The sequence below is a fragment of the Euprymna scolopes genome, chromosome 18, assembly GCF_053919585.1.
Source record: "Euprymna scolopes isolate OS-2025 chromosome 18, ASM5391958v1, whole genome shotgun sequence".
Taxonomy (NCBI): Eukaryota; Metazoa; Mollusca; class Cephalopoda; order Sepiida; family Sepiolidae; genus Euprymna; species Euprymna scolopes.
The window spans coordinates 11,791,341-11,817,787 of NC_136499.1; the positions used below are offsets into that span (position 1 = coordinate 11,791,341).

The 26,447-nt window shown below is 36.0% G+C and overlaps 1 protein-coding gene across 1 annotated transcript in view; it reads left to right on the plus strand.

Annotated features, from left to right (window-relative positions):
- Window positions 1-26,447, plus strand: part of LOC145297498 (ataxin-10-like) — a 143,912-nt gene that overhangs the window by 63,637 nt on the left and 53,828 nt on the right. The window contains exons 3-5 of the mRNA XM_080143395.1: window positions 6,240-6,307; window positions 13,014-13,116; window positions 23,199-23,384. Coding sequence (XP_079999521.1) covers window positions 6,240-6,307; window positions 13,014-13,116; window positions 23,199-23,384 — 357 coding nt within the window. The remainder of the gene's footprint in view (window positions 1-6,239; window positions 6,308-13,013; window positions 13,117-23,198; window positions 23,385-26,447) is intronic.

Consider the following 26,447-nt stretch of genomic DNA (forward strand, 5'->3'; position numbering starts at 1 on the left):
GCCGGGGGGGGGGGGAGGGGGCCGATTATAACTTCCCCAAAACCGGGGTATTGGAAACATCCACAGCAATGTTTTTTTTTTTTTCAACAAAAATTGGCCACTACAAGAACTATGATTATTTCCATTTTTGTCCGCAATAAATAACAAATAAATATACAAAAGGAAACATTTTCGGAGTGGTTGTAGCATATATGTACACTGTTGAGTGGCAGAAAAGAGGATTGCCACATGCTCATTGTCTGGTTTGGCTTCAGCAAAAATTGAGATCCTCTGACATAGACTCTGTTATCAGTGCAGAAATTCCTGATCCTGTAACAGATCCAGTTTTACATGATATCATTAGACACAACCTGATTCATGGACCATGTGGAACATTAAACAGCTCTGCACCATGTCTCAAAGAAGGAAAATGCTCTAAGAGATATCCAAAGAAATTTTTAAATGAAACTCGGTCAGATCAAAATGGTTACCCATTATATCGACGATTGCCTACTGATGCTGGAGGCTTTGAAACAACAGTTACCCTCCCTGAGAATGCAACGTTTCATGTAGACAACCAATGGGTTGTACCATACAATAAACCCCTTTGTAAGATTTTTAATGCACATATCAATGTCGAATATTGTAATAGTGTAAAATCAATTAAGTACATTTGTAAATATGTAAATAAAGGCAGTGATCAAGCTGTCTTCACATTGGAAAATAATGCTCATGATGAAGTTAAGAGATATGAAACCGGCCGTTATATTTCCACTAATGAAGCCATTTGGAGAATACTTAACTTCCACATACATGCGCATCATCCCACAGTTATTCACCTCGCAGTGCATCTAGAAAATGGACAGCGGGTTTACTTCACTGAAAATAACGCAGCTGATAGAGTTGCACATCCACCTCCAACTACTTTAACAGCGTTTTTCAATTTGTGTAAAACAGACGCTTTCGCACGTACACTTCTGTATGCTGAAATTCCAGCTTATTATACATGGGACACTCATAATAAAATATTCAAGCGATGCTTACAGGGTAGGTCACTTCAAGGCTACCCGTGTGTTAAAAAAACTGAAGTTTTGGGCAGGGTATACACCGTACATCCAAATCATTTTGAATGCTTCTGTTTGAGACTGCTTCTACATCATGTTAGAGGTCCACAGAACTTTAATGATCTAAAAAATATTAATGGTCAAATTATGAATACATTCAGAGATGCATGTGCTGCACATGGACTGCTTGATGATGATAACCACTGGGATGCTACATTATAGGAAGCATCTACATCTGCCTTGGCACATAATTTGAGACATTTGTTTGCTATCATGTTAACTACCTGTGCAGTATCTTATCCAACACGACTTTGGCATACACACAAAGAAGCATTAAGTGAAGATTTCCTTAGGGAACGCAATCAACATCCTGGGGCTGGTATAACTTTTACAGACAAAATCTTCAATACTGCTCTGGTTCATATTGAAGATATTACATATAAGATGAATGGTAAAACACTGACAGATTTGGGTCTTACCTCACCTGATAGATCTAATACACATCCTATTGTTACTGCTTGGACACGTGAAATTAGCTATCAACCACATGAGCAAGCATCAATTGTTCGGGACGGTATTGCAAAACTAAATAGTGAGCAAATTCATGTTTTTCGAACTGTAGTTAATACTGTTGAAGATCAGCAAGGTGGCCTTATATTCCTTGATGCACCAGGAGGAACAGGAAAGACATTTGTTACTAAGTTAATTCTTGCAAAAGTAAGGTCAGAAGGAAAAATAGCTGTAGCTGTGGCATCATCAGGTATTGCAGCAACCCTTCTTCCTGGTGGTAGAACAGCTCACTCCACATTCAAATTGCCATTATCATTAATAAAAGATTCTATTCCAATTTGCCATATAGAACGAGGATCAGATTCAGCTAAAATTTTACAGAATTGTTACTTGATCATATGGGATGAATGTACAATGGCACATAAAAAAGCATTTGAAGCTCTAGATAAAACATTGCGTGATCTCAAGTCACGTGATGTTGTCATGGGTGGCATCACACTTTTATTATCTGGTGACTTCCGACAAACGCTTCCTATTGTTCCACGTGGAAGTCCTGCTGATGAGCTCGATGCTTGCATTAAATTGTCATATTTGTTGAAGTACATCAAGACTGTAACCTTATCTACAAACATGCGTGTCCATCTTAATAGTGACCCATTGGCTGATAAATTTGCTTCCATACTTCTAAACAATTGGAGATGGCAAAATTCCAACAGACAAACATGGTAAAATTGTAATTACTTCAAGTATTGGATCAATTGTTTCCTCACTCGCAGAACTTTGTAACAAAGTTTACCCAAATATAGCTGCAAATTATACTAATCCTCAATGGCTAACAGAAAGAGCAATTTTAGCTCCAAAAAATGATATGGTACACATCATCAATGACCAACTGCTTGATGAAATTCCAGGTGAGGAACAAATTTACACTTCTCTAGATTCTACTGTAGATAATGACCATGCTGTACAGTACCCTACAGAATTTTTAAATTCCTTGCAATTACCTGGTATGCCACCACACAAATTAAAACTGAAATCTGGATGTCCAATTGTGTTACTCAGAAACCTTGATGCTCCACGACTATGCAATGGAACAAGATTATGTGTAACACGAATGCAACCTCATGTGATAGAAGCAGTCATATTGACTGTTGTAGCTACAGGCGAATTGAAATTTCTTCCTAGAATACCAATTATTCCATCAGATTCAACAATTCCATTTAAAAGGCTTCACTTCCCAATAAAATTATGTTTTGCCATGACAATAAATAAGTCGCAAGGACAAACCTTGGCAGTGGTTGGTCTGAACTTAGCTTCTTCTTGCTTTAGTCACGGACAGTTTTATGTAGGATGTTCACGGGTAGGTTCCCCACACAATCTATATATATTAGCACCAGAGAGTAGAACATCAAACATTGTGTATCCAAGAGCTTTATACAAATAGGAAAACCAATTCTCCCTTCTATTATTATTTATAGTTATTTTTTGCTGTGAATTATCAGCATGGCAGTCTCATAAGTATTGTCCACACTCCACCCATATTCCTGTCAGGTCAATGTTTTAAAACTCTGATAGGAAATTCTTATGGGAAGTTTCTAATCTTTTTCATTATAGAATGTGTACCTTTTTCTATTCAAAATTTAATTTAATACAACCGTTCACTTCTTTCATGTTAAGTTACTTAAAATCACTAAACTCAGTTGCAGTGCTCCGTGGCATAGTGGTTAGCATGCCGGACAATTCACATTATATTTTCACATTCGCGCTGACCTACCGTAGTCTTTTTTTTTTTTTCATAAACACCTAAAATGGATTTTCTTGGTGGCTGAGTTGTTAACATCGCATGTTTTTTTTTTTCACACTTAATTTTCCAACTTCGCCCCAATACTCCGGGTTTGATCCTTCCTACTTACCTAACATCACTTTTTTTTTTTAAACAATCCCCACCCTGGAAACAAACACCTGGGCAACGATTTTTTTAATTCTTTTGTTTTGATTTACTCAAAACCGCACACACCTCGAAACATCCGAGCAACGCCGGGTACCCCTGCTAGTTAATGAATAAAGATAAAATGGAGAGAAAAAAACCTATTTAGGTCATGACATTTCTAAGCTAAATGCTCACCAGAAGAGAAAAATCAGCATTATATAAAATGTAAATAAATACTGACTTAAGAAAATTTAGATTAGAAATAAAGGAAGTATATATCAAGAAATATGATCTACAGATGTACTGAGAGGGGGATGAGCGATGTTTTTTCCTCTCCATTTTGTCTTAACACGTTGATGATCTAATAAAGTTATATGTAAGTTTAGATCAATTAGGTTTCAAGGACCTCAGAAAATGAGCAAAATCAAACAAATGACTTCCGGTTTACATTATTTTCTTTTGGTTGATCTATGCACACTATAAACAAATGGATAATGAACCGACAATTTAGGACGTTTAAAGCATACATGACCTAAAAAATAGACTCTCCGATTTCGACAAATAAGGACATCAATTCGTTTGTTTATTAAGACATTTTGTAAAAAGAAAAAAATAACGCACAAAAAAATATCTAGTATTCCACCTTTTTATTTTTTTTTTTAAAAGTCTTTCTCTTATATTAAAAGTTGACATCTATATATATAAAAGGCAAAATGTGTGTGATTTTGTGTATGTCTTCAAAAGGCTTCTTTCACACGCGCTCCCGGGGTCGTTACTATCGCTTAAAACTGTGTATATAGGTCCTATATCATAATATCTAGGAATTAGGAAAGCGCGTAGCGTATAGATTTATTTACGTCGATTTTTACAAAATTATTGTTATTTTGGCTTCTCGCGTGTTGATTGGGCTTTTTAGTATAAATAAAATGAAACTAAACTCAAACGGACGTGTTCGCGGCAATGTGCCGGGAACAGACGCTTATGCTGCGTGACTTCTATTTGACCTTCTTAATTAGATTAAATGGAAGCAGCAAAGTTAACTTTTATTACGCACGCCTGTTTTTATAGTTATAGTTAGATAAAACACGTCTACGCTGTATGTTGCGGTGGCCCAATGGTAACATCGCACAGTTTTTTTTTTCACACATTAATTTCCAACTCAAGGGTACGGGTCCGATTCTCATACTCACCTACCAAAACATTTTTTTATTATTATTTTATTTTATTATTATTTAACCCCCCCCCCCCCCCCCACCCCCCAGAGTTTTGATTTACCTCAAGACACCCGGGCATCGCCGGGTACCCCCCCGCTAGTTCTAATGAAAAACAACTCGGTTTATGACCTGTTTGTTTACAGTGTGCACAAGTTACACAAGTGTATTTTCTGTCTTTGAAACCTAATTGATCCATAACTTTTATTCCATAACTTTATTCCTCATCTCTTGTATATATGTGCATGCGTGTGTGTGTATGTTCATAGATATCAAGACCAAGAGGCCACTTGAGGATAAGGGTTAAAGAGTGTACAGTAGACAATTGGACAATAAAGTAATCGTTAGTAATGGAAATTCGGTAAAAACTTATTTACGTTAGACTTGACGACAACCATATTGTAGTCAGCTGGAAAGCAGGAAAAAGGAAGACAATTCCACAGGTGTGCAGTTCTAAGAAAGAAGCTTTGTTCATGGGATCTACGTTTAGGTTTAGGCACAGATAAAGAGTGGGGGAAATTAGCGATAGTGTTTTCTGCTAGACGGGTGTTTCTTGTGAAAGTTTGGCGGGGGGGGGGACCATAGCTTGGAGCTCAGATGAGCACTTGCCATGAAAATAACGATAAAGCATAGACAAACTCGCAACATCTCTTCTGTGAGAAAGAGGTTGCAGGGAAGAGAAAAGGACATCCCCTACGAGGTTACGAAGTCTATTTTGAATTCTGTCAAGGCAGGACAAGTCCTTTCTAGCAGCTCCTGCCCAGATGTGGCAACAGTACTCCATCCTTGGACGTACCTGGCCTCTTATATAGATAGAGAATTGCATCAGTAGTGAGATATCTACTAGATTTATAGAAGGATCCCACCATTTTTCCAGCGACAATGGATTTAATGTATGTGTTCCATTTAAGATCAGGAGTAAAGGTCAAGCCCAGAAGCTTGTCAAACCATGAGGTCTCCCTAAGACGAGAGCCATTCATTTCAATTGATGCCAGATGGGGATCAGAGCGTTGATGATATAAAGATAAAAGCTTGGTTTTAGATGCATTAAAAGTAACAAGCCACCTCTTTCCTCATTATACCACTTGCTCAAGATCAGAGGAGAGAGAATCAGAGAGAACTTGGTCATTTATGGTCTTAGATGTGCTACCATAGATAGTAGTGTCATCAGCATAAATGTCTACGAATGATGTAAGGATGTGATCTGGAAGATCATTAATGTAGATCAGGAAGAGAGTTGGGCCCAGGATAGACCCCTGAGGGACTCCAGCATTAATACTGTGAGCTTCAACCACTACTCTTATGAATCTATCAGAGAGAAATGATTTAATAATTGAGAAGACATTTTCAGCTGTATAAATATATATATATATATATAAGTTTATACAGTAGCTGTTGTTTGTACAGCAGCTGATAAAGTCCAGTGATGGTTTTTGAGACTGAAGCATCATTACCACTTTCCTAGAGTGCCTTATGCTGTGAGACATTCTTGGATTGTGTGATATCCACATGCAATATATATCTTGTTTTGTTCATCTTTTTCAGAAATTCAAAGATTCCACTTTTAACCAGGGATTTGATCCGAATGGTCCTTAAAGAAGGCAGTGAAGATGGTGAGTTTCATTCTTGTAATAATTCTTTAGCTTTTAACCATAATTTCATCGCATAAATAAATGTATGGTCATTGATTTGTGTGTGTCTGCAAAACGTTTTACTTGCATTGCAGTGATTATGATGTTGCGTCGGACTATGATCTTGGTAATGATGATTGTTTGTAGTAGTCATAAAATATGGATTCTGATAAAGAAAAATCCTAAAATATTTTTATTTTAGGTTTGAATTGGTTGTAAAATAATTTTATTGAAACATGTATCGACTGCCTCTTTTGATATTCATATTAATTTGCCCTGCTTTTGGTTTGAATTTATTTATGCCGCATGCAGATCTGGTGACTTTTTAAAGAATGCCATCACAAGTGCACGCTCGAACGTTTTTGAACATATTTTCTTTCTATATTATTACTTACAGGACTTACTGGTATTGCCTGGGACAAAAGTGTAACATATTTCTATTAAAATTTCTATCTAACTATTCCTCTTTTTTCCCTTCCCCTGATTTCCCTGTCCATTCTGTTCTACCCAACCCATTCCTCTCTTTGGATCTACACAAATACACACCTGCATACACCCCTACACACCCATGCATACACCCCTACACACATGCATACACGCCTACACGCATGCATACACACCTACACCCATGCATACATGCCTACACACATGTATACACACCTACACTTACACATTCACTTACACACATACACCTACACACATACACCTACACACATACACCTACACATACACCTACACACATACACTTACAAAAAAATCCTTTTTTATAGATTCATTGAGGAATGAGTTGGCATAAGGAAATCAACTCCTTGATTAAAAAATTAGAAACACTTTCGCTGTCCCCCTCGACATACATATCTCTGATTACCTTGACACGCAGCAAAATTCCACCTCTTCACTGAAAATTTGAAGCCATTTGAATGGGAACTGATAAAGTTATTAGATTATTAGTCATATTTAATTTTTCGTGTTTTTTGTGTTATCGTGTTTGGTTTAACGACTGTTTTACTTGATGCCAAAAGTAAGCTATCTCTACCCAGGTCTTTATTTATCCCTCTCAAATCCATCCTTATCACTTCCTCCCATGTTTTCAGTAGCCTTCCTCTGCCAACTGGCCTTGCTACCTCAACAGTTCTACTTCTACTGACCTGCTGTGTTGTTGATTGTATATATAATTTTCTAGTTTGCACAGGGGGAGGGGGTAACTTTCAGTGATGACATCATCCTCATCATGTTATATGTGTTACAAATTGAAATTATTCTCACATGGATTGACGATTGTTTTGATGAAAATATCCTCCCAGGCTTTATACTTTTCTTTTTCCTGGGGGACAGGCGCATGAAGGGGGTCGGGTAAAATTCTGGTGATGACATCATTTCTCTTCAAGCTATGGTGGTAATTGTGTTACGACTTGAAATTAATATAACAGTAAGGAATTTCTTACTGATGTGTTTTCAAACCTTTTTACTTACCGTAGAATTTCCATGGGTCGGGCTAGTATTTATTATTTTATTATTACTACCAGCAGTGGATGATTTTGTTTAAAACAAATTCAAAGTAAAAAAAAAAAAAAAAGACTAGAATCGTTTTTGGCATCAGAAAATAGGCACAAATTTTACCGCTTCTGATACCCCAAAAAGTTCCGATTTTTATTAATTTATTTAAAAATTTCCACCATAACGCATAAGAAGAAAAAAAACAAAAAAAAAACTGTACTTCCTGAAGAATATTTTATTATTTGAAAAAAAAAAAAGAAAAAAAGTTCAATTTTTATTATTATTTATTTCTTAAAATCAATTTTTGCACTCGTCTGGTTTTTTAACAGTTAAATCTTAATTTTTAATATTGAACGCTTTCCAAACAGTGGATTTCCTATTGTATAAATAATGATAAATAAACTAGTGCATACCTCATACCGAATAATGATATATTTTGCAAAAGAACAACAAAACACTGTTACAATTTTATCAATGTTTGTTGTAATGTATGCATATTGTGTTGAGTTTATCTCAAAATACTTTATCACATGTGCACTCATGAGGCGTTCAAGTAGAATTAATAGAACACTATTAGCTATATCTGTTTCACCCTTATAATTAGTTCTGAAACTGAAGCATTTTGATATCTACCACTTGACGGAAAGATAAACATGTGTACTGTATACTCTCTCTTTCTTTGTCTCTCTGTCTGTCCCTCTCTCTCTCTCGCTATATATATATATATATATATATATATATATATATATATATATAATCTCCTGTTTTCCCCTTCCCAACCTTGAAAAGCCAGCAAGATAATTCTTTAGCAAAACAAATTATAAACCCAAAATTTTTGCATTTTCATCCCCACATTTGACTGGGGTATTGTGTGCATCTGTGGTGTATATAACACATACACGTATATATATATATATATATATATATATATATATATATACTAGCCTAGGTGCTCGGCATTGCCCGGGTGTTTGTAAGTGTGTGTTGAGCAAAAAAAAAAAAGTGGTAGTAGGCAAGCTGTGAAGGACGAAAAGAAAGTGAAAAAAAAAAAATGTGACGCATTAGTTGTTGCGGCCATTGCCAAACCGGAAGTGATGTAGGTTCAAATTAAGACTAGACAATAAAAAATATTGGCAAAAAAAGTTACCCCTCCCTGTAGAAAAGTGGCCAGTTGAGGGTGAAGGAATTAATGTTGTTGGCCAATTCTTCGATATTTGTCGTCCGAAGGGTTAAGCTTCAAAATGATACCAATCTCGTGAAAATCTATTGCCTCTGTCGAAAGTTTTAGTGAGACATACATACATACATACATACATACATACGTTTAAACAGACAGGTGAGATTTATATTATAGATTTCCCTAAAACCGCTGGCCTTGATGGAAGGGAGACTAAAACTTGCTGCTATGGTTTCAAACAATCTGAAATAACAGCATATGGAGACTTGATTCCAAATATTTCTCATATGTTATATCTCTCTCGTTTGAAAACAGGGTACGATTATGAATATCTTCAGTATCAAATAATCTTTGTTTGGAATCAAGTCTCCCCTTACTGTTATTTTAGATCATTTGAAACCATAGCAGCAAGTTTTAGTCTCCCCTCCATCAAGGCCAGAGGGGTTTGGGGGAAATATCAGATATTTTGTAATTCTTATGCAAAACTAGGAAAACAAATGACTATGATTGAAACATTTTATGGCTGTAAAAAAGTGTCAAATATAGGTTATGGATGATAGATAATCCCATTGATGTGCGAACTTAAGGGCAACTGTCACATATCCCACTACACAATTCAGATCATTTCTTTCCCAATGAGCCTTCATTTGTTAAATTCTGATCATTAGTCGCTAAGATTTGGAACTTATAAAATTGCCAGAAAAGGTGGTGCATATATGAATACATATGTTTGAAAGCTAAATCACAACGCAATATTATTAAGGATAAACAATATTTATTTGTTTAAAATGAATTTATTTCAACGTAAGACTTCATCTGCAGAATTTTGTACATTTTCTTTTTTTTTTTTCTTTATTGCCGTGGTGTTGAGTTATAACTAAAACATACATATTCATTTTAAAATTTAATCAACACTTCTATCCTGGAACCTACAATCTTAACTGAATATCGCATAGCCAACGCTTTTCTGGCATTTAAAAAAAAACACTGCAGAGGAACAGCAGACTTTCTTTTAACAACTAATTTTCTTCTCTAACTCAAGACCATGGCAAGAAAAAAAGAAAGAAAAGAAAATGTACAAAATTCTGAAGACAAAGTTTTACTTTGAAATATATTAATTTTAAATAAATTTAATCAATGCTTCTATCACGGAACCTACAATCATAACTAATATATATATATATATATATATATATATATATATATATACTGGTAGACAAATTGAATATTGAAATGCTCATATCTTTGGTTCTATGGGACAAAATTAGATAAAAATTTGCAGGCTTTTTGAAGATTATAATACTATTCTATGGTTAAAATTTTTGACAATTGTTAAAAAAAGAACCTATATTTTCAAACCAATAAAATATACCTAAATTTGCTTACATTTATATATATAATGTCCTGCAAGCCAACTTGAGTTTTGCTGCTTCGGTTGTCTCCCCTGTAGCCTTGCCAGGCCACTAATATATATATATATATATATATATATATACACACACACACGCACGCACACACACACACACACACACACAGGCATGTCTGTGCATAATGTATGCATAGTGAAACGTAATTTTTGTTTATAAAAGTATCTGTTTCTTGGGATCAACCTTGATAGAACCTTAATCCTTCCCTTCCTAAATCACCAATAATTCCCCCACTCCTGTTGACTATTTCCTTATCTTTGACTGCAGCCAGTCATTCAGCCAACCAGTCGGACTTGTATTTCATTTGTATCTTCTCAAAGATATCGTTAGAAGAAAAGACAGCAAAAACTTTGGCTTCATACCAAATTCTATTCATCCTCCCTTTCCCTAAACTTCCAAAAATAATGTTGGTGAATCATTGTGATTAAAAAGAGGTTTTAGTTATGCAGAATTGGAGGAACCAACGGTCGCTTGAAGTAGTGTTCTATTTTGGACCTTGATAAAATCCGTAATGGTTTATTATTTTGTATTTCATACTGTTTTTTGTTTTTAAAATATTTGCTTAGTTATGTTTTTATATGAATATTATGATAAAAGATTTTATTAAAACAAGTTAAATCTTAATCAACTGAGCAAGAAAAGTCCATTTGTATTCAGAAGGTATATAAAGGAATTTTCTTTTTTAATTATACATAAAAATTTAAAGCTTAAAATAAAGTTTGTGCAAATGAACGTTAACACATACATAACATTTGTAACACAATATTTCATCTGTAAATTTGACAGGTCTGTGGTGATTTTTTTTTATGAAGATATACGTTTGAACTGAAAGTTAAACCTGACATATTGTTTTAAATTTTTTGGTTGGTTAGTGAGATTACTTTTATCCAATGAAAATGTGGCATGCATTTTCCTCATCCAATGTAGGTAGAGTTTTCCTTATTAGCGTCATGAAATTTTTTTTTCTTGTCGTTTATATTGGGCATTTGGAATGTTCCATTTTCATTTTAAGGGATGGTCAGGATGATAAGGGTCAAAGATAATAAGAAATATTAATATTTAGATTACTTAAAACTTCTAAAATTGAAGTTTGTAAATTTAGAAAGCCAATAAAAGGCAGTTTTTGCAAAAAATAAATAAACATTCATTTAACCGAGTTTCAACGATATAGAAGCTTTCATGAGAAATAGAATCAGTTTGTGTTTTTTTTTTTTCTTTGTAGAAAAGTAAAATTTAAAAGTATGAAGATTTATCAGACGGAAGATTATTTCTACTTAAACAAGAAAATATTTTGACAAATGTAAGAAGTCATAACAAACACGCATGAATACACAATAGCAGCTTAAATGCCTTCTAAAGTCTCATTGTGCACGGGTTTGTCATGAAAATCTGGCATGAGGATTCTTTTCCCGACAAGTAAACCCGACTAAATATTCAAAATCAAATTGTATTCGCGACCCAAATAAAATCTCCTCTTGACTTTTATGAAAAATGCTGCATCTTCTCTGAGTGGTGTTACCTCGAGTAACAGCATAAAGCTGGGTACTCTACAAGACTAGATGAACTAATTAATGGTGAATGCTCTGACGAACTGCAAGCACTTGTGCCACCACAACGTAAACACCCTCGACAAACCCGACAGGCAGCTAAATCCCACCTCCACACAGAGATCCCTAGATGTAAAAGAGCTTTCTACTCCAGTAGTTTCTTCCTCAGAACCACTAGACTTTGGAATTCCCTTCCATGTTTTTGCTTCTCCAATTGTACTGACAGGCAGAAGTTCAAGTGTAATGTGAACTGGTATCTTGCTGCCCAACTCCCTACATAGTACCCCAGTAGCTGTTGCCCCTGATAGTAGCCCCCTACACCAAAGTGGCAATGTGCCTTGTTTGGGGTGAAAATGTAAAAAAAAACTCTTGTTCTGGAATCCAGTAAGAATAAGTGACCACAAGTAAGATATGCTATAACATGTTTAAATGGTCAATTGGGGAGAGGGAAATAATGCTCTCAACTTCTTTACTAATTATTTGAGATGTAAAGGGACTTTTAATAGAACATTCGAATGTCTATGGATCTCACATGGAGATGTGTTAACACAAGGAAGGGATTCTTTTGATTTCCGAGAACTTCATCTGATGTAAAATGAATACAAAACACATGTGCACATGGATGTGAAAGCATGGGTTATAAATATATATCTGTAGATATGCGTAGGAAACCTCTATTCACATTCGTATATACATTTGTGCGTATGAACAACTATGCACATATAGTAAATCACTTTGTGCACATACACACAGTGTAGATCCCAACAAAACAATGCAAATTACAGATATATGCAACACAATACAAATTACAAACACCTGGTGTAGATCCCAACAAAACAATGCAAATTACAAGTGCACCTAAACTGCATCCACACATGCAAACCAAAAACACACTGTTGACCTGGGTTGGCAATCCCTACTCTAATATATCAGTATATTTATCATTTCTAAATTTCTGATTCTTTTAACAGTAACATTATTAAAGTTATGAAATGGTTATATGAGAAATATCTATATTTTTAATTTTTTTTTTTTTTCAGCGGAATTCCAGTTGCGCTGTGCCATTCAATTTGTCGGAAATGCTGTGGTAAACAATTATGACAATCAATGCCTTGTTTGGAACTGTTTTAACCCTGACTTTCCGTGAGTATCGTATCAAAAATTTTGTTTATTAAAAATAAGAGTTCTGTTTGAAAGTTTGTGCAGATTTTTGAGTTCAACATAATCCATCCGAAGAAGATCTGAGGTTACATCAACCAAAACGTTGTGCAAATAATACTGAAGATGAAAACATGAGTACAAAGGATAGAAAAGATATGAATAAAAGATGCGTGTACTTCTTGATAACATTAAATGATATGAACATATTTCTTGATAACATTAAATGATATGAACATATTTCTTGATAATATTAAATGATTTCAACATACTTCTTGATAATATTAAATGATTTCAACATACTTCTTGATAACATTAAATGATATGAACGTACTTCTTGATAACATTAAATGATTTGAACATACTTCTTGATAACATTAAATGATATGAACATACTTCTTGATAACATTAAATGATATGAACATACTTCTTGATAACATTAAATGATTTGAACATACTTCTTGATAACATTAAATGATATGAACGTACTTCTTGATAATATTAAATTAAATTTGTCAACACATGAAAGACATGACTTGCCCTCTTTTCAAGTCGGACACATCCTATTTAATAATAGTAAAATAATACACTACGAGATCGACATCAAAATAAAGAATTGAAACACTTTACATAAAAAACATCCACAATCATTAATGTGAATTATGAAACTAGTCACAACATTTTAAAGTGTCTAGCATTGTAATTACCAATTCCTTAGCCATTAAGCAGACTTTTGAAAAAATGTAAAATATTGATTAAGAAACTCAAGGAATTTGCCGATACCAATCCAAACAAAATATTAAATACACTGTTTGGAAAATTGAAAAAAGGTATCAGATAAAAAAAAAATGCTTTGTTATTCACTAATGTTTGCCTAAATAAAAGTATACTGCCTAAATCCATACAAAATATGTGTGTATGTATATGGTGTGTGGATTAGGTAATATATGCATGTGCGTATTGAATAAGTGAACGGCTCCTTATGCTGCCATATTAACTTGATAAGTTGCTTAAACACGTGAATAATGGAAAAAATAATGGCCTAAATACGTTTACCTGGAAAATGATTGTTTAAAAATAAACAATAAATCCTATGTAAAATAAATGCTGCCTTTTTTTTTTGTAGTGCTATAGATTTATTGATGTCCTTGAGTGTGTTTGTATTTAAAAACTGAGTTTCCGTACGTATTTAAAGAAAGATTGCGTGTATGTATAAGTGTGGGCATATATATATATATATATATATATATATATATATATTGCACACATGTAAATATTGACTTCTATGTAGAAAGTGTACATTTAGAATTATATACCCTGAAAATTCCGATGACTCATTGTGGTGGATTTTTTTTTTATTTGAATGCAAATCGCAATTTCTTTTGTATTCACTACATCAATATTCAGTGTCGGCCATCATTAAATGCTGTCTGCAATATGAAAGGTGATAATTAGACTTGCCCATTGCACTTAACCCCCTAGGAGCCACTGGGGCTGTGCATGGGGTAGCAAGGGAGGAATTGTTCGTTGTTCTCAGGATCCTCAACTTTGATTGCTTAAGACCCCCCCCCCCCAAAAAAAAATACTAAAACAGAAACAAATCGCAAACTTTCTAAAAATACTTTTAAAAACAATTCACTTTTTACTTTTTTTCTTATATAAAAAAAAATCCTTTGCTAAACTATGCAAAGAAGGGTAAATAGCTTTTTAACTTTGGGAGAAATAAACTTGTATAATAAATTTCCTACTTTAAATATGTTGTATTGTTTTTCTTTCTCTTGCTGCTTAAATATACTAGCAAGATTACTCATTCTACGAAAGGTTCATAATATTAAATGCGAAGAAGTCAGGCACTACAATAATTCTATGTATATATTGAAAACCAAAATTTTATTCTCATTATTTTCTGAAAATATTTAATGTGGGCATATAAATATTTGCAAAACAAATAATTTATTTTAGGAGCACTAGTAATCAAATTATGACCGTTCATCGAAGTTTGTTGAAATTAGAAAAGTTGCCACAAGAAAGTGGTGTGGGTGCGTGGGTGAAGGGAGTAGTACATGATAAATAAAATAGTCAATTTCACATGCCTCCTTGCAGTGACTAAGTTCACAACACATTGTAATTTACATTGCACTGTAGAGAACCTACTGCTGATTTTATAAAATTATTTTTATATATAATGGCTTGAATTAAAGTTAAAATGCAAATGTCAAGTATCATGGTTCAATTGTACTCGAAACAGAAACATTCATTTCAAATGCACCCTTTCAGATCAAAGAACCTACTGTTGATTTTATATGCCAGGCCTTTCTGCTTGTGTGGTAATAAAACTTCTCAAATGCACTTGTGATGTAAGGTTGTATAAGGTGTTACCTTTAGTCAAAATCGCCTGTTCCTTCTTTCATCGAATTTTTTTGATTATGGATTTTTGATTATAAATAAATAAATAAAATAATGAAAAAAAAAAAAAAAAGTTAAAAGCATTTAACCCCCACACCCACCACATCCCTTAAGTACCAGAACAACCCAATCCAAGCGTGCTAGCTACTAGTCAGTTTTCGAGATGACCTCGGAAGAAAGAGTCGGTGCCTTCAGAGCTAAGTTAAAAACTTTATCCATAACTGTTGAAATGTATCCTGTCTTAATTTTGCCAATTTTTGTGTATTATATATAATTTATTTATTTATCTTTGTTCTCTTATTGCAGTCTTACTAAAAATTGAAACCCCTTAACATTACCTACCATGTCTTATTACTCGTGTTTTAAACTTTTTTTTGTTAAATACGTCTGGCATTACCCTAAACTAGCCTTTAAATAAGATGCCCCCAATCTAAAAACATAAGCTGACCTCACAAGTTGCATTATTGAAACTTAATTATAAGTTTAATCTCGAAGGTTCTATCTCGAGGTACCAAAAGCAAAAAAAAAAACAAAACAAAAAAAAACACTTCCACGGATTAATATGGGAGGGGAGACTATCGTCAAATTCTATTCTAAACTGGGAATGGGCAAAGGACTTTACTAAGTAGATATAAATAAGTCCCTCTTACCGTTTTTCTTTTTTTTTTAATGGAGAGTAGATAATGCAGTGGATGTGTTTTCGGCAGCTCCAGTAACTCTCGCTTCTCCTTTTTTGTCCCTCAGTCCTCATTTCTAATGAGTGATGTTTCTGACAAAGGGTGAAGAAAAAGCTGCTTCCCAGGTTGGTAGTACTTCGTGAACAGTAGTCTGAGATGTCGGAAATTTTCTGTCTCTATGTCTATCCTTGCGGCCATGTCACTAGTAAGGGTACTGGAGGTAAACGTTTTCATCTGGGCTGCCGTTAACTGCCTGATAGTCAGGGACCCGAACCTTGGAATAACCACTAAGGAGGCTGTCCTATCAGCAGGTGCAAAGTACTGGGGCTGCTGTATTGCCATTTGGTGAATGGATTCTGGACCATGCAGTAGTCTCTGGTGGGGCCTCTCAATGCCATACTAGTGTGTGATTGTAACGGTAAAAAAAAAAAAAGAAAAATTTTCCTATCTTTCCTCTCTGCTCTGCTCTAATAAAGTATACTGACCTGTTCCACAAACCCCAAAATCCTCAACATGAAATATCTCAAAAAAGAAAACACGAATAAACCTAGAACCCCATCCTCCTATGTAGACCCCTACTACCACGTCTCCTTCTCCAACATCAGGGGTCTACGTTCTAACCTTCCAGAGGTTGAAACCCAATTACAGGAGAAGAAACCTGACATATTCTTCCTAAGCGAAACTGGGATAGGGCCGACCACCTCCATAGATGAGTTCATAATTAAAGGATACTCTAACCTAACATCTAAATCTGACCCCCAAGATCGCCACGGGCATGGAATATGTGCCTACATTAAAGATGGCTTCCCATGTGGCAGGGATATCTCCAGAGAAGACCCTAATCTACCTTATATGTGCTTCCGGGTTGCACTTGCTTACACCACCGCATTTATATTTGCCCTCTATCGCCCCCACAATAGTGGAGTTACTGTCTTTAAGAGTATATCAGAAAAAATTGACCACATCCTGTCTGCTCATCCCTCAGCTAACATTCACATTTGCGATGACTTCAATGTCCATAATGTGGAATGGCTGACCCACTCAAATAAGACTGATGATGAGGGGAGTTTCTGTCATGATTTTGCCATTGCCTATGACCTCACTCAGATTGTCCGCGAGCCCACCTGTGTGCCCGATAGTACCGGTCAGTTCGCAAGCCTCCTAGACCTTTTTCTATCCACATCCCCTGAGCTATGCTCATGTTCCGTTCTATCTCCTCTGGGATCCTCCGACCACTGCATCGTATCAGTTAAGATAAAAATGAAATATAATAAATCTACATACGTACCTCTCCACCGTACTGAATACCGATACTCTATGGCGGACTGGGATAGCTTCCATACATTCATATCTGATCTCCCTCTCCATTCCATGTTTAAAAAGGATGTGTCCTCTATAGTATCAGACCTGACTGAATGGTTACTTGTAGGCATAGACCAATTCATACCATCCAAAAAATTCCAACAAAAACCTAACAGCCAGCCATGGTTCTCCTCAGAATGTGCTGCTGCCATCGCACACAGAAATCACTTTTTCCATAGCTACCAACGTAATAGATGCACTGAAACTAAAGCTGCTTTCAGAACCGCCAGCAACCACTGTAAAAGAGTAATAAAAAATGCAAGAGAACTATATGCGCAATCCGTTAAGTCGAAAGTAGCTGAGCAACGGCTTGGTTCCCACCAGTTCTAGCAAATAGCAAATAGGATCCTGAACAGAAACGTGTGTTCTATCCCAACCATTATCAATGGACCAGAGATCATCTCAACAGCATCCGACAAGGCCAAACTATTTGCCAAAAACTTTGCAGCAAATTCTACCCTGTGTGACGAAGGCCATCAACTCCCCATATTCCCTCCTATAACAGACAACACACTATGCAACATACAAATATCTGTATGTGAGGTCGCCAAGCTAATCAAGAACCTTGACTCCAGTAAAGCAACTGGTCCCAATGGTATTCCAATTATAGTGTTAAAAAAATTACAACCAGAACTTGCCCCCATACTTTCCAAACTGTTTAAGCGTTGCCTTAAAGAGAAGTGCTTCCCAACACCCTGGAAAACCTCATCAGTATGCCCTGTATTTAAGAATTCAGGAGATAAGTCATCCCCTCTCAGTACAGACCAATAAGTCTCCTGTGTGTCATGAGTAAGTTGCTGGAATCCACAATAAATAGAGAAGTAGTCAATCACCTCAGCAGAAATAACCTTTTTAGTGACACGCAATATGGTTTCCGCTCTGCTAGATCTACAGCAGATGTGCTAACAGTTATATCTCATAGGATTAGTGAATCTCTCGACAAAGGCTTCATTTCTAGGGCAATTGCTCTCGACATATCAAAGGCCTTCGATAAGGTTTGGCATAAAGGCTACTACACAAGATTTCCAGCTACGGTATAACTGGAAATGTTTTCTCTATCATTAAGTCATTTCTCTCAGATAGGCTCATAAGAGTAGTGGTTGATGGGCAGAAATCAGAGGCCCACAGTATTAATGCTGGAGTCCCTCAGGGGCCCATACTGGGCCCAACTCTCTTCCTGATCTACATCAATGATCTCCCAAAACACATACTAAAATCTTTCGTTGACATCTATGCTGATGACACGACCATCTATGGCAACACATCAAAGGCTGTAAATGATGATGTTCTCTCTGATTCACTCTCCTCTGATCTTGAGCGTGTGGTACAGTGGGGAAAGAGGTGGCTGGTTACCTTTAATGCATCTAAGACCAAGCTCTTATCTCTACATCATAAACGCTCTGATCCCCATCTGGCATCAATTGAAATGGATGGCTCTCGTCTAAGGGAGGCCACAGGCTTTGATAAGCTCCTGGGTTTGACCTTTGCACCTGATCTTAAATGGAACACATACATCAAGTCTGTGGCCAAGGTTGCTGGGAAAATTGTGGGATCCTTCTACCGCTCCAGAAGATATCTCACTAATGATGCAATTCTCTATCTATATAAGAGCCAAGTACGTCCAAAGATGGAGTACTGCTGCCACATCTGGGCGGGGGCTGCTAAAATCAGCTTATCTGGCCTTGACAGAGTACAAAATAGACTCCGTGGCTTGGTGGGGATGCCCTTTTCTCTACTCTACCCTACAACCTCTTTCCCACAGAAGAGACGTAGCGAGCCTGTCATTGTTCTATCGTTATTTCCATGGCAGGTGCTCGTCTGAGCTCCATTCTCTGGTCCCCCCTCGCCAATCTTTTTCAAAAAACACCCGACTAGCTGAAACCACCATCAATAATTTTCCCCACTCCCTATCTGTGCCTAAATCAAAATGTAGATACCATGAACAAAGCTTCTTTCTTAGAACTGCGCGCCTGTGGAACTCTGTTCCGCTTGCCTGTTTCCCTCCTGACTTCAACCTGGATGTTTTCAAGTCCAACACAAACAAATTCCTGATGAAAACCGCCCCCCTAAGTAATGACACCTCACAATTTCTCCAATACTATTGCTACACTATCCCATTGATTACTGTACACACAATAACCCATATCCCTGAGTGGCCATTGGGCCTTGATAAGTGGTGAACTCCATGTAAAAAAAAAAAAAAAAAAAATTATTGGAAACATTCTACAAAACCTATCTAAGAACACTGCCGGTTATTTTAAGTAAATTTGTGTTAAATTTCATAAAAATCGGCTCAACTTTATGGAATTCATAGAAAACGAACACTCGCACACACGCACACAGACAAAGTTCCTTTTACATACTAGAGTAGAAAGATATGAGTATAAATATATATGCATGTATATTCCTCACACAAATGTATTTTACATCTTGAGTGTGTTCTTAGATAGGTTTTATATCAAAATATCTCCATTAAGAATCAAAAATCGATTATCAAACGAAATCTCATTAAAAAAGACAGTTGTTTGGAGCAAAGTTAACACTCTTAGCCTAACATTACAAGTGAAGTGCATTTGAGAAGTTTTATGACCACACAAGGAAAAGGACATGGTGTATCAGATAAGACGGAGATTTATTCGAAATGAATGTTTGTATTTAGAGCACAATAGAACCATGATGCTTGACTTTTGCATTTTAAACTTTAATTCAAGTCATTATATAAAATAATGTTATAAAATCAACAGTAGGTTCTCTACAGTGCAGTGTAATCTACAATGTATTGTGAACTAAGTCACTACTGGGGAGGCATGTAACGCTTCATTCCCGGTGCACTGTAGTTGGTTGCCGACTAGAACAGACAATCAATTAATTTGATTGAAAAACGGCCTCTATGTACGACCATTCCTGAAGAAGGGAACCTTTGTGTTTTTCGCAGTAGATAACACAGATTTTGCAGAGGACACTCTTGATGGGAAGGGAACTACCCACAGAACCATCACAGCAATGTACTAGAAAGTTGATCCTTCTAAAGAACCTGTTGCAGGACCTTTGATTATAGGTGATGCAAAGAATATATCAGTCACACCCTACCATGTAGATATGCTTTACTGTAACAAGCCAAATGTTACATAGAGTTATCATTGAAGTTATCACTAGGGTTATCATAGAGGGGCACCAAATTGACGTTTGGTGTATAACATAAAAAGGGAGGACCATAATTGTATTTGTTGTCATGGAATGATTATTATTAGAATGAAAGGAGATTATGCGTGTCATAAAAGAATTCCGTGTGCGTATGATCGTCTAGTTTCATATGCGGTTGTGTGTGTTCATATCTAATTGTTCATATGCTTTTGTGTGTGTGTGTTACATGCATTTTCTTCGACATACCTTATTTCATGTGTCGTCGATGTTGATCCATCTGGAATTCATCTTTTCTTGGAGGGAGACTGGTACCTGTTAGACGAAGATTTATCACTCCAAGACGATGAATTGGTTTTATAATTTTTTATTTTCCTTCCAGATGTCGACACAGAATATGGAAGTGAATCTTGCTTGCTTTGAACACGTCAGCGTCCCCCACCCCCAGTGAAGGGGAGGGAACAGCTATTAAGCCATCCGTCTTCTTCAAAGTCCAAATCCAGTCTCTCAGATCTAGCCAACCTGACCACGTCACTCATACGTAATCTGGTCAGCTGACCCTCGGTTCTGGTAAACATGTCTACACTCCATGTTTACTCACCTCTCTCTCTCTCTCTCTCTTTCAATCCATTCTGTAACACAAAACCACAGGCTACCAAGAGGTCAGAAGTTTGCCATCGGCCAGGGCATCTCAGGATCGTATCAGCTGACACAGCTTGGATGGGTTGTTGCATCTGCTTTATCCAGAATGAAACCTCGAGAAACTTCCAGCAAGATTCCAGGCTGGGCAGGATACAACTCACTGCTGTCTGAAAGCCTTCCCTTGACACAGGTTGGAGCCTTGCCACTACTCCCTGAGGTGGCACACGAGTGGTCAACTCTGCTAACTGTGATCGTACAAGCAAATCAGCTGAGGAAGTTGTCAGTTAGGGAAGATCACCCCAGTCATTACCTTTGACATGGCTCTATATGAGAAGGTGGTGCAGCTCCTAGATGCCAGACCTGACTTGAAACAAATGGTTGTTCCCAGACTGGGTGAACTGCATATCATAATGGCTGCCATCAGAGCGCTTGGTGCCTCCATGGAGAACTCAGGCATAGATGATGCCTGGGTGGAAACATGTGTATGGTCCTGCCACGACAAGATAAATCCTGAAATGCACACACTACAAGCGAGTTCTCCATGCCTATATCTACTCATACATAGCACTCTATGAAATGGCTCTGGAGGCGTTCTTCAAGGACAACCCACAACTGAAAGATATGTGCCTGGCAGCAACAGAAGTAGTAGAAGCTGCCTGCTCTCGGGATAAAGACACAAAGGCTGAATCCATGAAGCAAGCAAACAGCACCCTCCAGGAAGCCTTGACCACTACTGAGGTCATCACAGCATTTCAAAAATGGAAGAAACAGAAATCCCAGAATGCAATGTTCAAGGCCATGATGAGATACCTAGTTTGGGTGGAAGCAATTCTGTTCTTTGTAGCAGCAACTCGGAATGCTGACCTAGAACTCCATCTGCAAGGTGGAGAAGCACTAAGCAAGCTGTACTTTGCCATGAACTGCATCAAGTATAAGCGACTCTGGCCAAGATACAGCGCAAATATGCATGATTTGAGGACCAATCACATGCAAATGTATATTTGATCGTTCTTCTGGCAGATGTTCTTGCAGGTCTAAAGACTTAACCTGTACTGACATGTGTCGGTGCAGCAGCCACTGAGAAAACGCTGAAAATTCCCAAGTTGTGATGTATGAAAGTGATGATGATGTTGATGATGATAATTATGCATAGCCTATGATCAAACATCTCATTATGTTTAAGATGGTTGCACAAACATTCAAAGTTTACAGTTAAAAGGCATTTCAATAAAAATAACTCTGATTTAGTATCTGACTAACTGCCAGGGTTGTTAAGTTTTTTACCCATATGGTGGATTATGTGTTTCAATGGGAGCTGGGTACAAAAGATAAAATGATAACTTGGACTATTGAATTCCTTTACACTGAAAATGTAGGTTTAGCAGTTAAAATCAATGTTCCAGCTTATTTAGAGACCAAGATATTACAAAACATACATCTTACGGCAGCCATTTTGTAAATTCCAATATGGCCGCCATATACACATCTGGGAAAATTTTATAACCACCACCATTGGCTTTCTAGACTCTGAAAATGTAGGTTTAGTGGTTAAAATAACTGTTCCAGCTTATTTAGAAGCCGAGATATTACAAAACTTACATCTTATGGCGGCCATTTTGTAAATTCAATATGGCCGCCATATATGCATCTGGGCAAATGCAAACATTGATTTTCTGATTCCTAAGACAAAAACCTTTCCAAAAATGTATAGGTTTGCAAATCTCCAAAAAGTTCCCACAAAAGTTAAAATTGTGCCATTAGGAACCTGACTATTATGTTGTGTGTCTGTGTGTGTGTACATTTATAAAGTGACATGTCATTTTTCTTGTTTCTTCCCAGGCTGTTACTCTCCAGTTGCGATTGGACTCTTGGTCACTACACATGCATGGTGATTCACAATTGCCTTCTCACGTTGATCAGCAATCCCAAATCCGATGTCCGTCCAATTGATGTGAAAGATCCGTTGATGCAGTCCTTGATTCTTGCTGTGATGGACATGCTCAAGAAAGATGATTCAGAATGGGCGTAAGTGAATTCTACAAAAACAACTTCTCGTTTCTGCTGTAAACTTTAAAGACAAGTTAGGTTGTTAATCTACCAGAAAATAAAATCATCAATTATTATGTTGATTATTATATTGATTATTATGTTATTATGGTAAGTATTATGATGGTCAATTACTATGTTGATTATTATGGTAAGTATTACGATGGTCGATTATTATGATTTGTAAAAGTAGAATGTCAGAAGGAATTTTATCAAAGCGAAATATTTACAGAGTGGAACGATAAAATTGTTGCCCCAGAAAAGATGACATGATTCCATTTCCATTTGATGAAAAGTAGTTTTCTTTTTTTGTTGCACACCATCTAATAGTTGGCCAGTTGCGTACAAATCTTCAAAGTCGGCTTGAAAGTCAACACCAAAATATACCTGGATGTGCTGAAGAGTGTAGTGAACTCCTGGTGCAATCAGGTTGTTGTTGGCAGGCCCTGAGTGGGGCAGCAGAACTCAGCGCCGGCCCACGGAGACCTAGGCTTAGCTTCAGAAAGAGTGCTATGACTTTGTACCCTTCTCTCGTTGCCCCCTCCCCTCCTCCCCCTCACCTGAACCCGCTGGACTACTTCACTTGGCCATATGTGGAGAACATCACCAACATGACCTCCCACAACAAAGCCAGCCTGATCACCATCATTCATCGAGTACTCACAGTTCTGGGCTCATATTGAGGTAGAAGGCAGCTACATTGAATAGATGTCGACTCTACTACATAATCCAGTTACCTGAATTGATTTTTTCAATAATAGTTTTAAAATTGTAGTGTTGTTTTCTTTAGGGTGACAATTTTATCATTCTACCTTGTACCGTTGAAATATTTACATTTAATAGTTAACAGGAATGTACCGGACAAAGAAAATGGATATACAAAATACATTTTGGAAAGTGATGCGGTTTGATGCTATGTAAAGAGTGATATCAATTCTACAAAAACAACTATTCATTTCTGCTTTAAACTTTATAGACATGTTATGCTGTTAGTTTACTGGAAAACACGGGAAAATAAAAACGTCGATTATTATTTATGGAAGTAGAATGTAACAAGGAATGTTATCAAAGCGAAATATTTACAGTTTAAATACATTTTAGAAAAACAGATGATTTGTTTTATGCTATGTATTTTTTTTTTTTTTACATAGTAGTCACCACTTATCAAGGCCCGGAAGCTACTCGGGGATAAGGGTTACTGCGTGTACAGTAATCAATGAGATAATATCGTAGTAATTGTTAGTAATTGAGATTTGATAAAGTGTCTTACTTAAGGGGGCGGTTTATCAGGAATTTGTTTATGTTGGACTTGAAGACATCCAAGTTGTAGTCAGGTGGGAAACAGGCAAACGGAAGAGAGTTCCACAGGCGTGCACTTCTAAGAAAGAAGCTTTGTTCATGGAATCTACGTTTTGATTTAGGCACAGATAAAGAATGGGGAAAATTATTGACAGTGGTTTCAGCTAGACGAGTGTTTTTTCGTGAAAGATTGGCGATGTAGATAACGATGTTAGAAAAGGAAGTGAGTTTTAGATGATACATAGAAATTAGAGAGTTAGATTGAACAGTCTGTAACTGGGAGTTGTGGAGTAGAGACAGATGATGCCAGTCATGTGAGTACTGGGCTGGATAAATGAACATATGTAGTTGTGGAGAAGAAAACGGCACGTTAACAAGATAAAGAGATTCGTTACGTACAATTCACATATATACGTTCGTTATATAATCCAGTATAAAACGGACATACCAGCAGGAAGACCTGGTGTTGCCGGTATTGTTTTGTTTTTTCCTTACTGACAACACCACTTTAGCTTTATATTATTTTTTATAAGGCCATCCCTATAACAGTCTGAAAGATCTTAACATTTTGAATCTCTGACTGGAGACAAATTTTACAATCAGTCAATAGAGAACGTTTTAGCTGTGGACACTCAATTGCGATTGCTTAAAAGATGGCTATGATGAAGTACAAAAAAAAATCCTTGTTAAAATTTGTTTTTATTTATACAAAGTTACTTCATTTATAGGAATTTGTTAATAATTGTTAAATTTATTAGTTCATATAATGAACTATGAATATCTAACTATGATCATGACAAAGTACAAACTCTTCACTTATAGGAATTTGTTAATAATTGTCAAAATTTAAAAAGTGGAACGTTCATTTACTCTTAACACCTTTGTAACTCTCGCCCCTTTCATTTTGCTGTTTTTGTTCTCATGTTTTGTGAGTGATATTTTTGACAAATAGGAAAAAATTGCTGCTTTCTGTGTCACTCTATTCCATTTAAGATATCATTGGCTAGTTTTTGACCTTGAACTAGTATTTTTTTTAGCTACCTACATCAATTATCTTCATGACTTGTTTAGAGTGATTCCCATAAAAAAAAAAATCAGCTTATTTTAGATTTTTTGTTTCGTATATAAAACATAAAGTCATCAAAATAATCTCAGGAGGAGTTTCTGTTTTCAACTTATGAAATTATCTTAGAGAATTCATATTGTCTCCAGTAAAACACGCTAGTTGCATGATCGCCAGGCCTGTTATAGGAATGACCATGAATTATAATATTCCTTTTTGGAAATGTACTCTATACCCTTTACCCATACCCATTTTTAAAGAATCAATGAGGACCTCTGTTCATTCTTCTCCATGCTCTGAACCCCTTGTAAACATTTCCATTATTTTATTAATTTCTATAAATAAAACATATTTTAATAAATGCGGATCTCATGATGATTTTGTACTGTGATTGATTAAAAATATAATCATTTAAATACTTGGAAAATGTCAAGCATCTGCCATGAAAATAATGATTAGAAAAAAAAATACTCTTAATATAAAAAGCTTTTTGTTCGAAAGCTATAATTAATAATTAAATATAATTAATAATGAAATATAATTAATAAAGAAATATAATTAATAAAGAAATATAATTAATAAAGAAATATAATTAATAATGAAGTATAATTAATAATGAAGTATAATCAATAATGAAGTATAATCAATAATGAAGTATAATCATTAATGAAGTATAATTA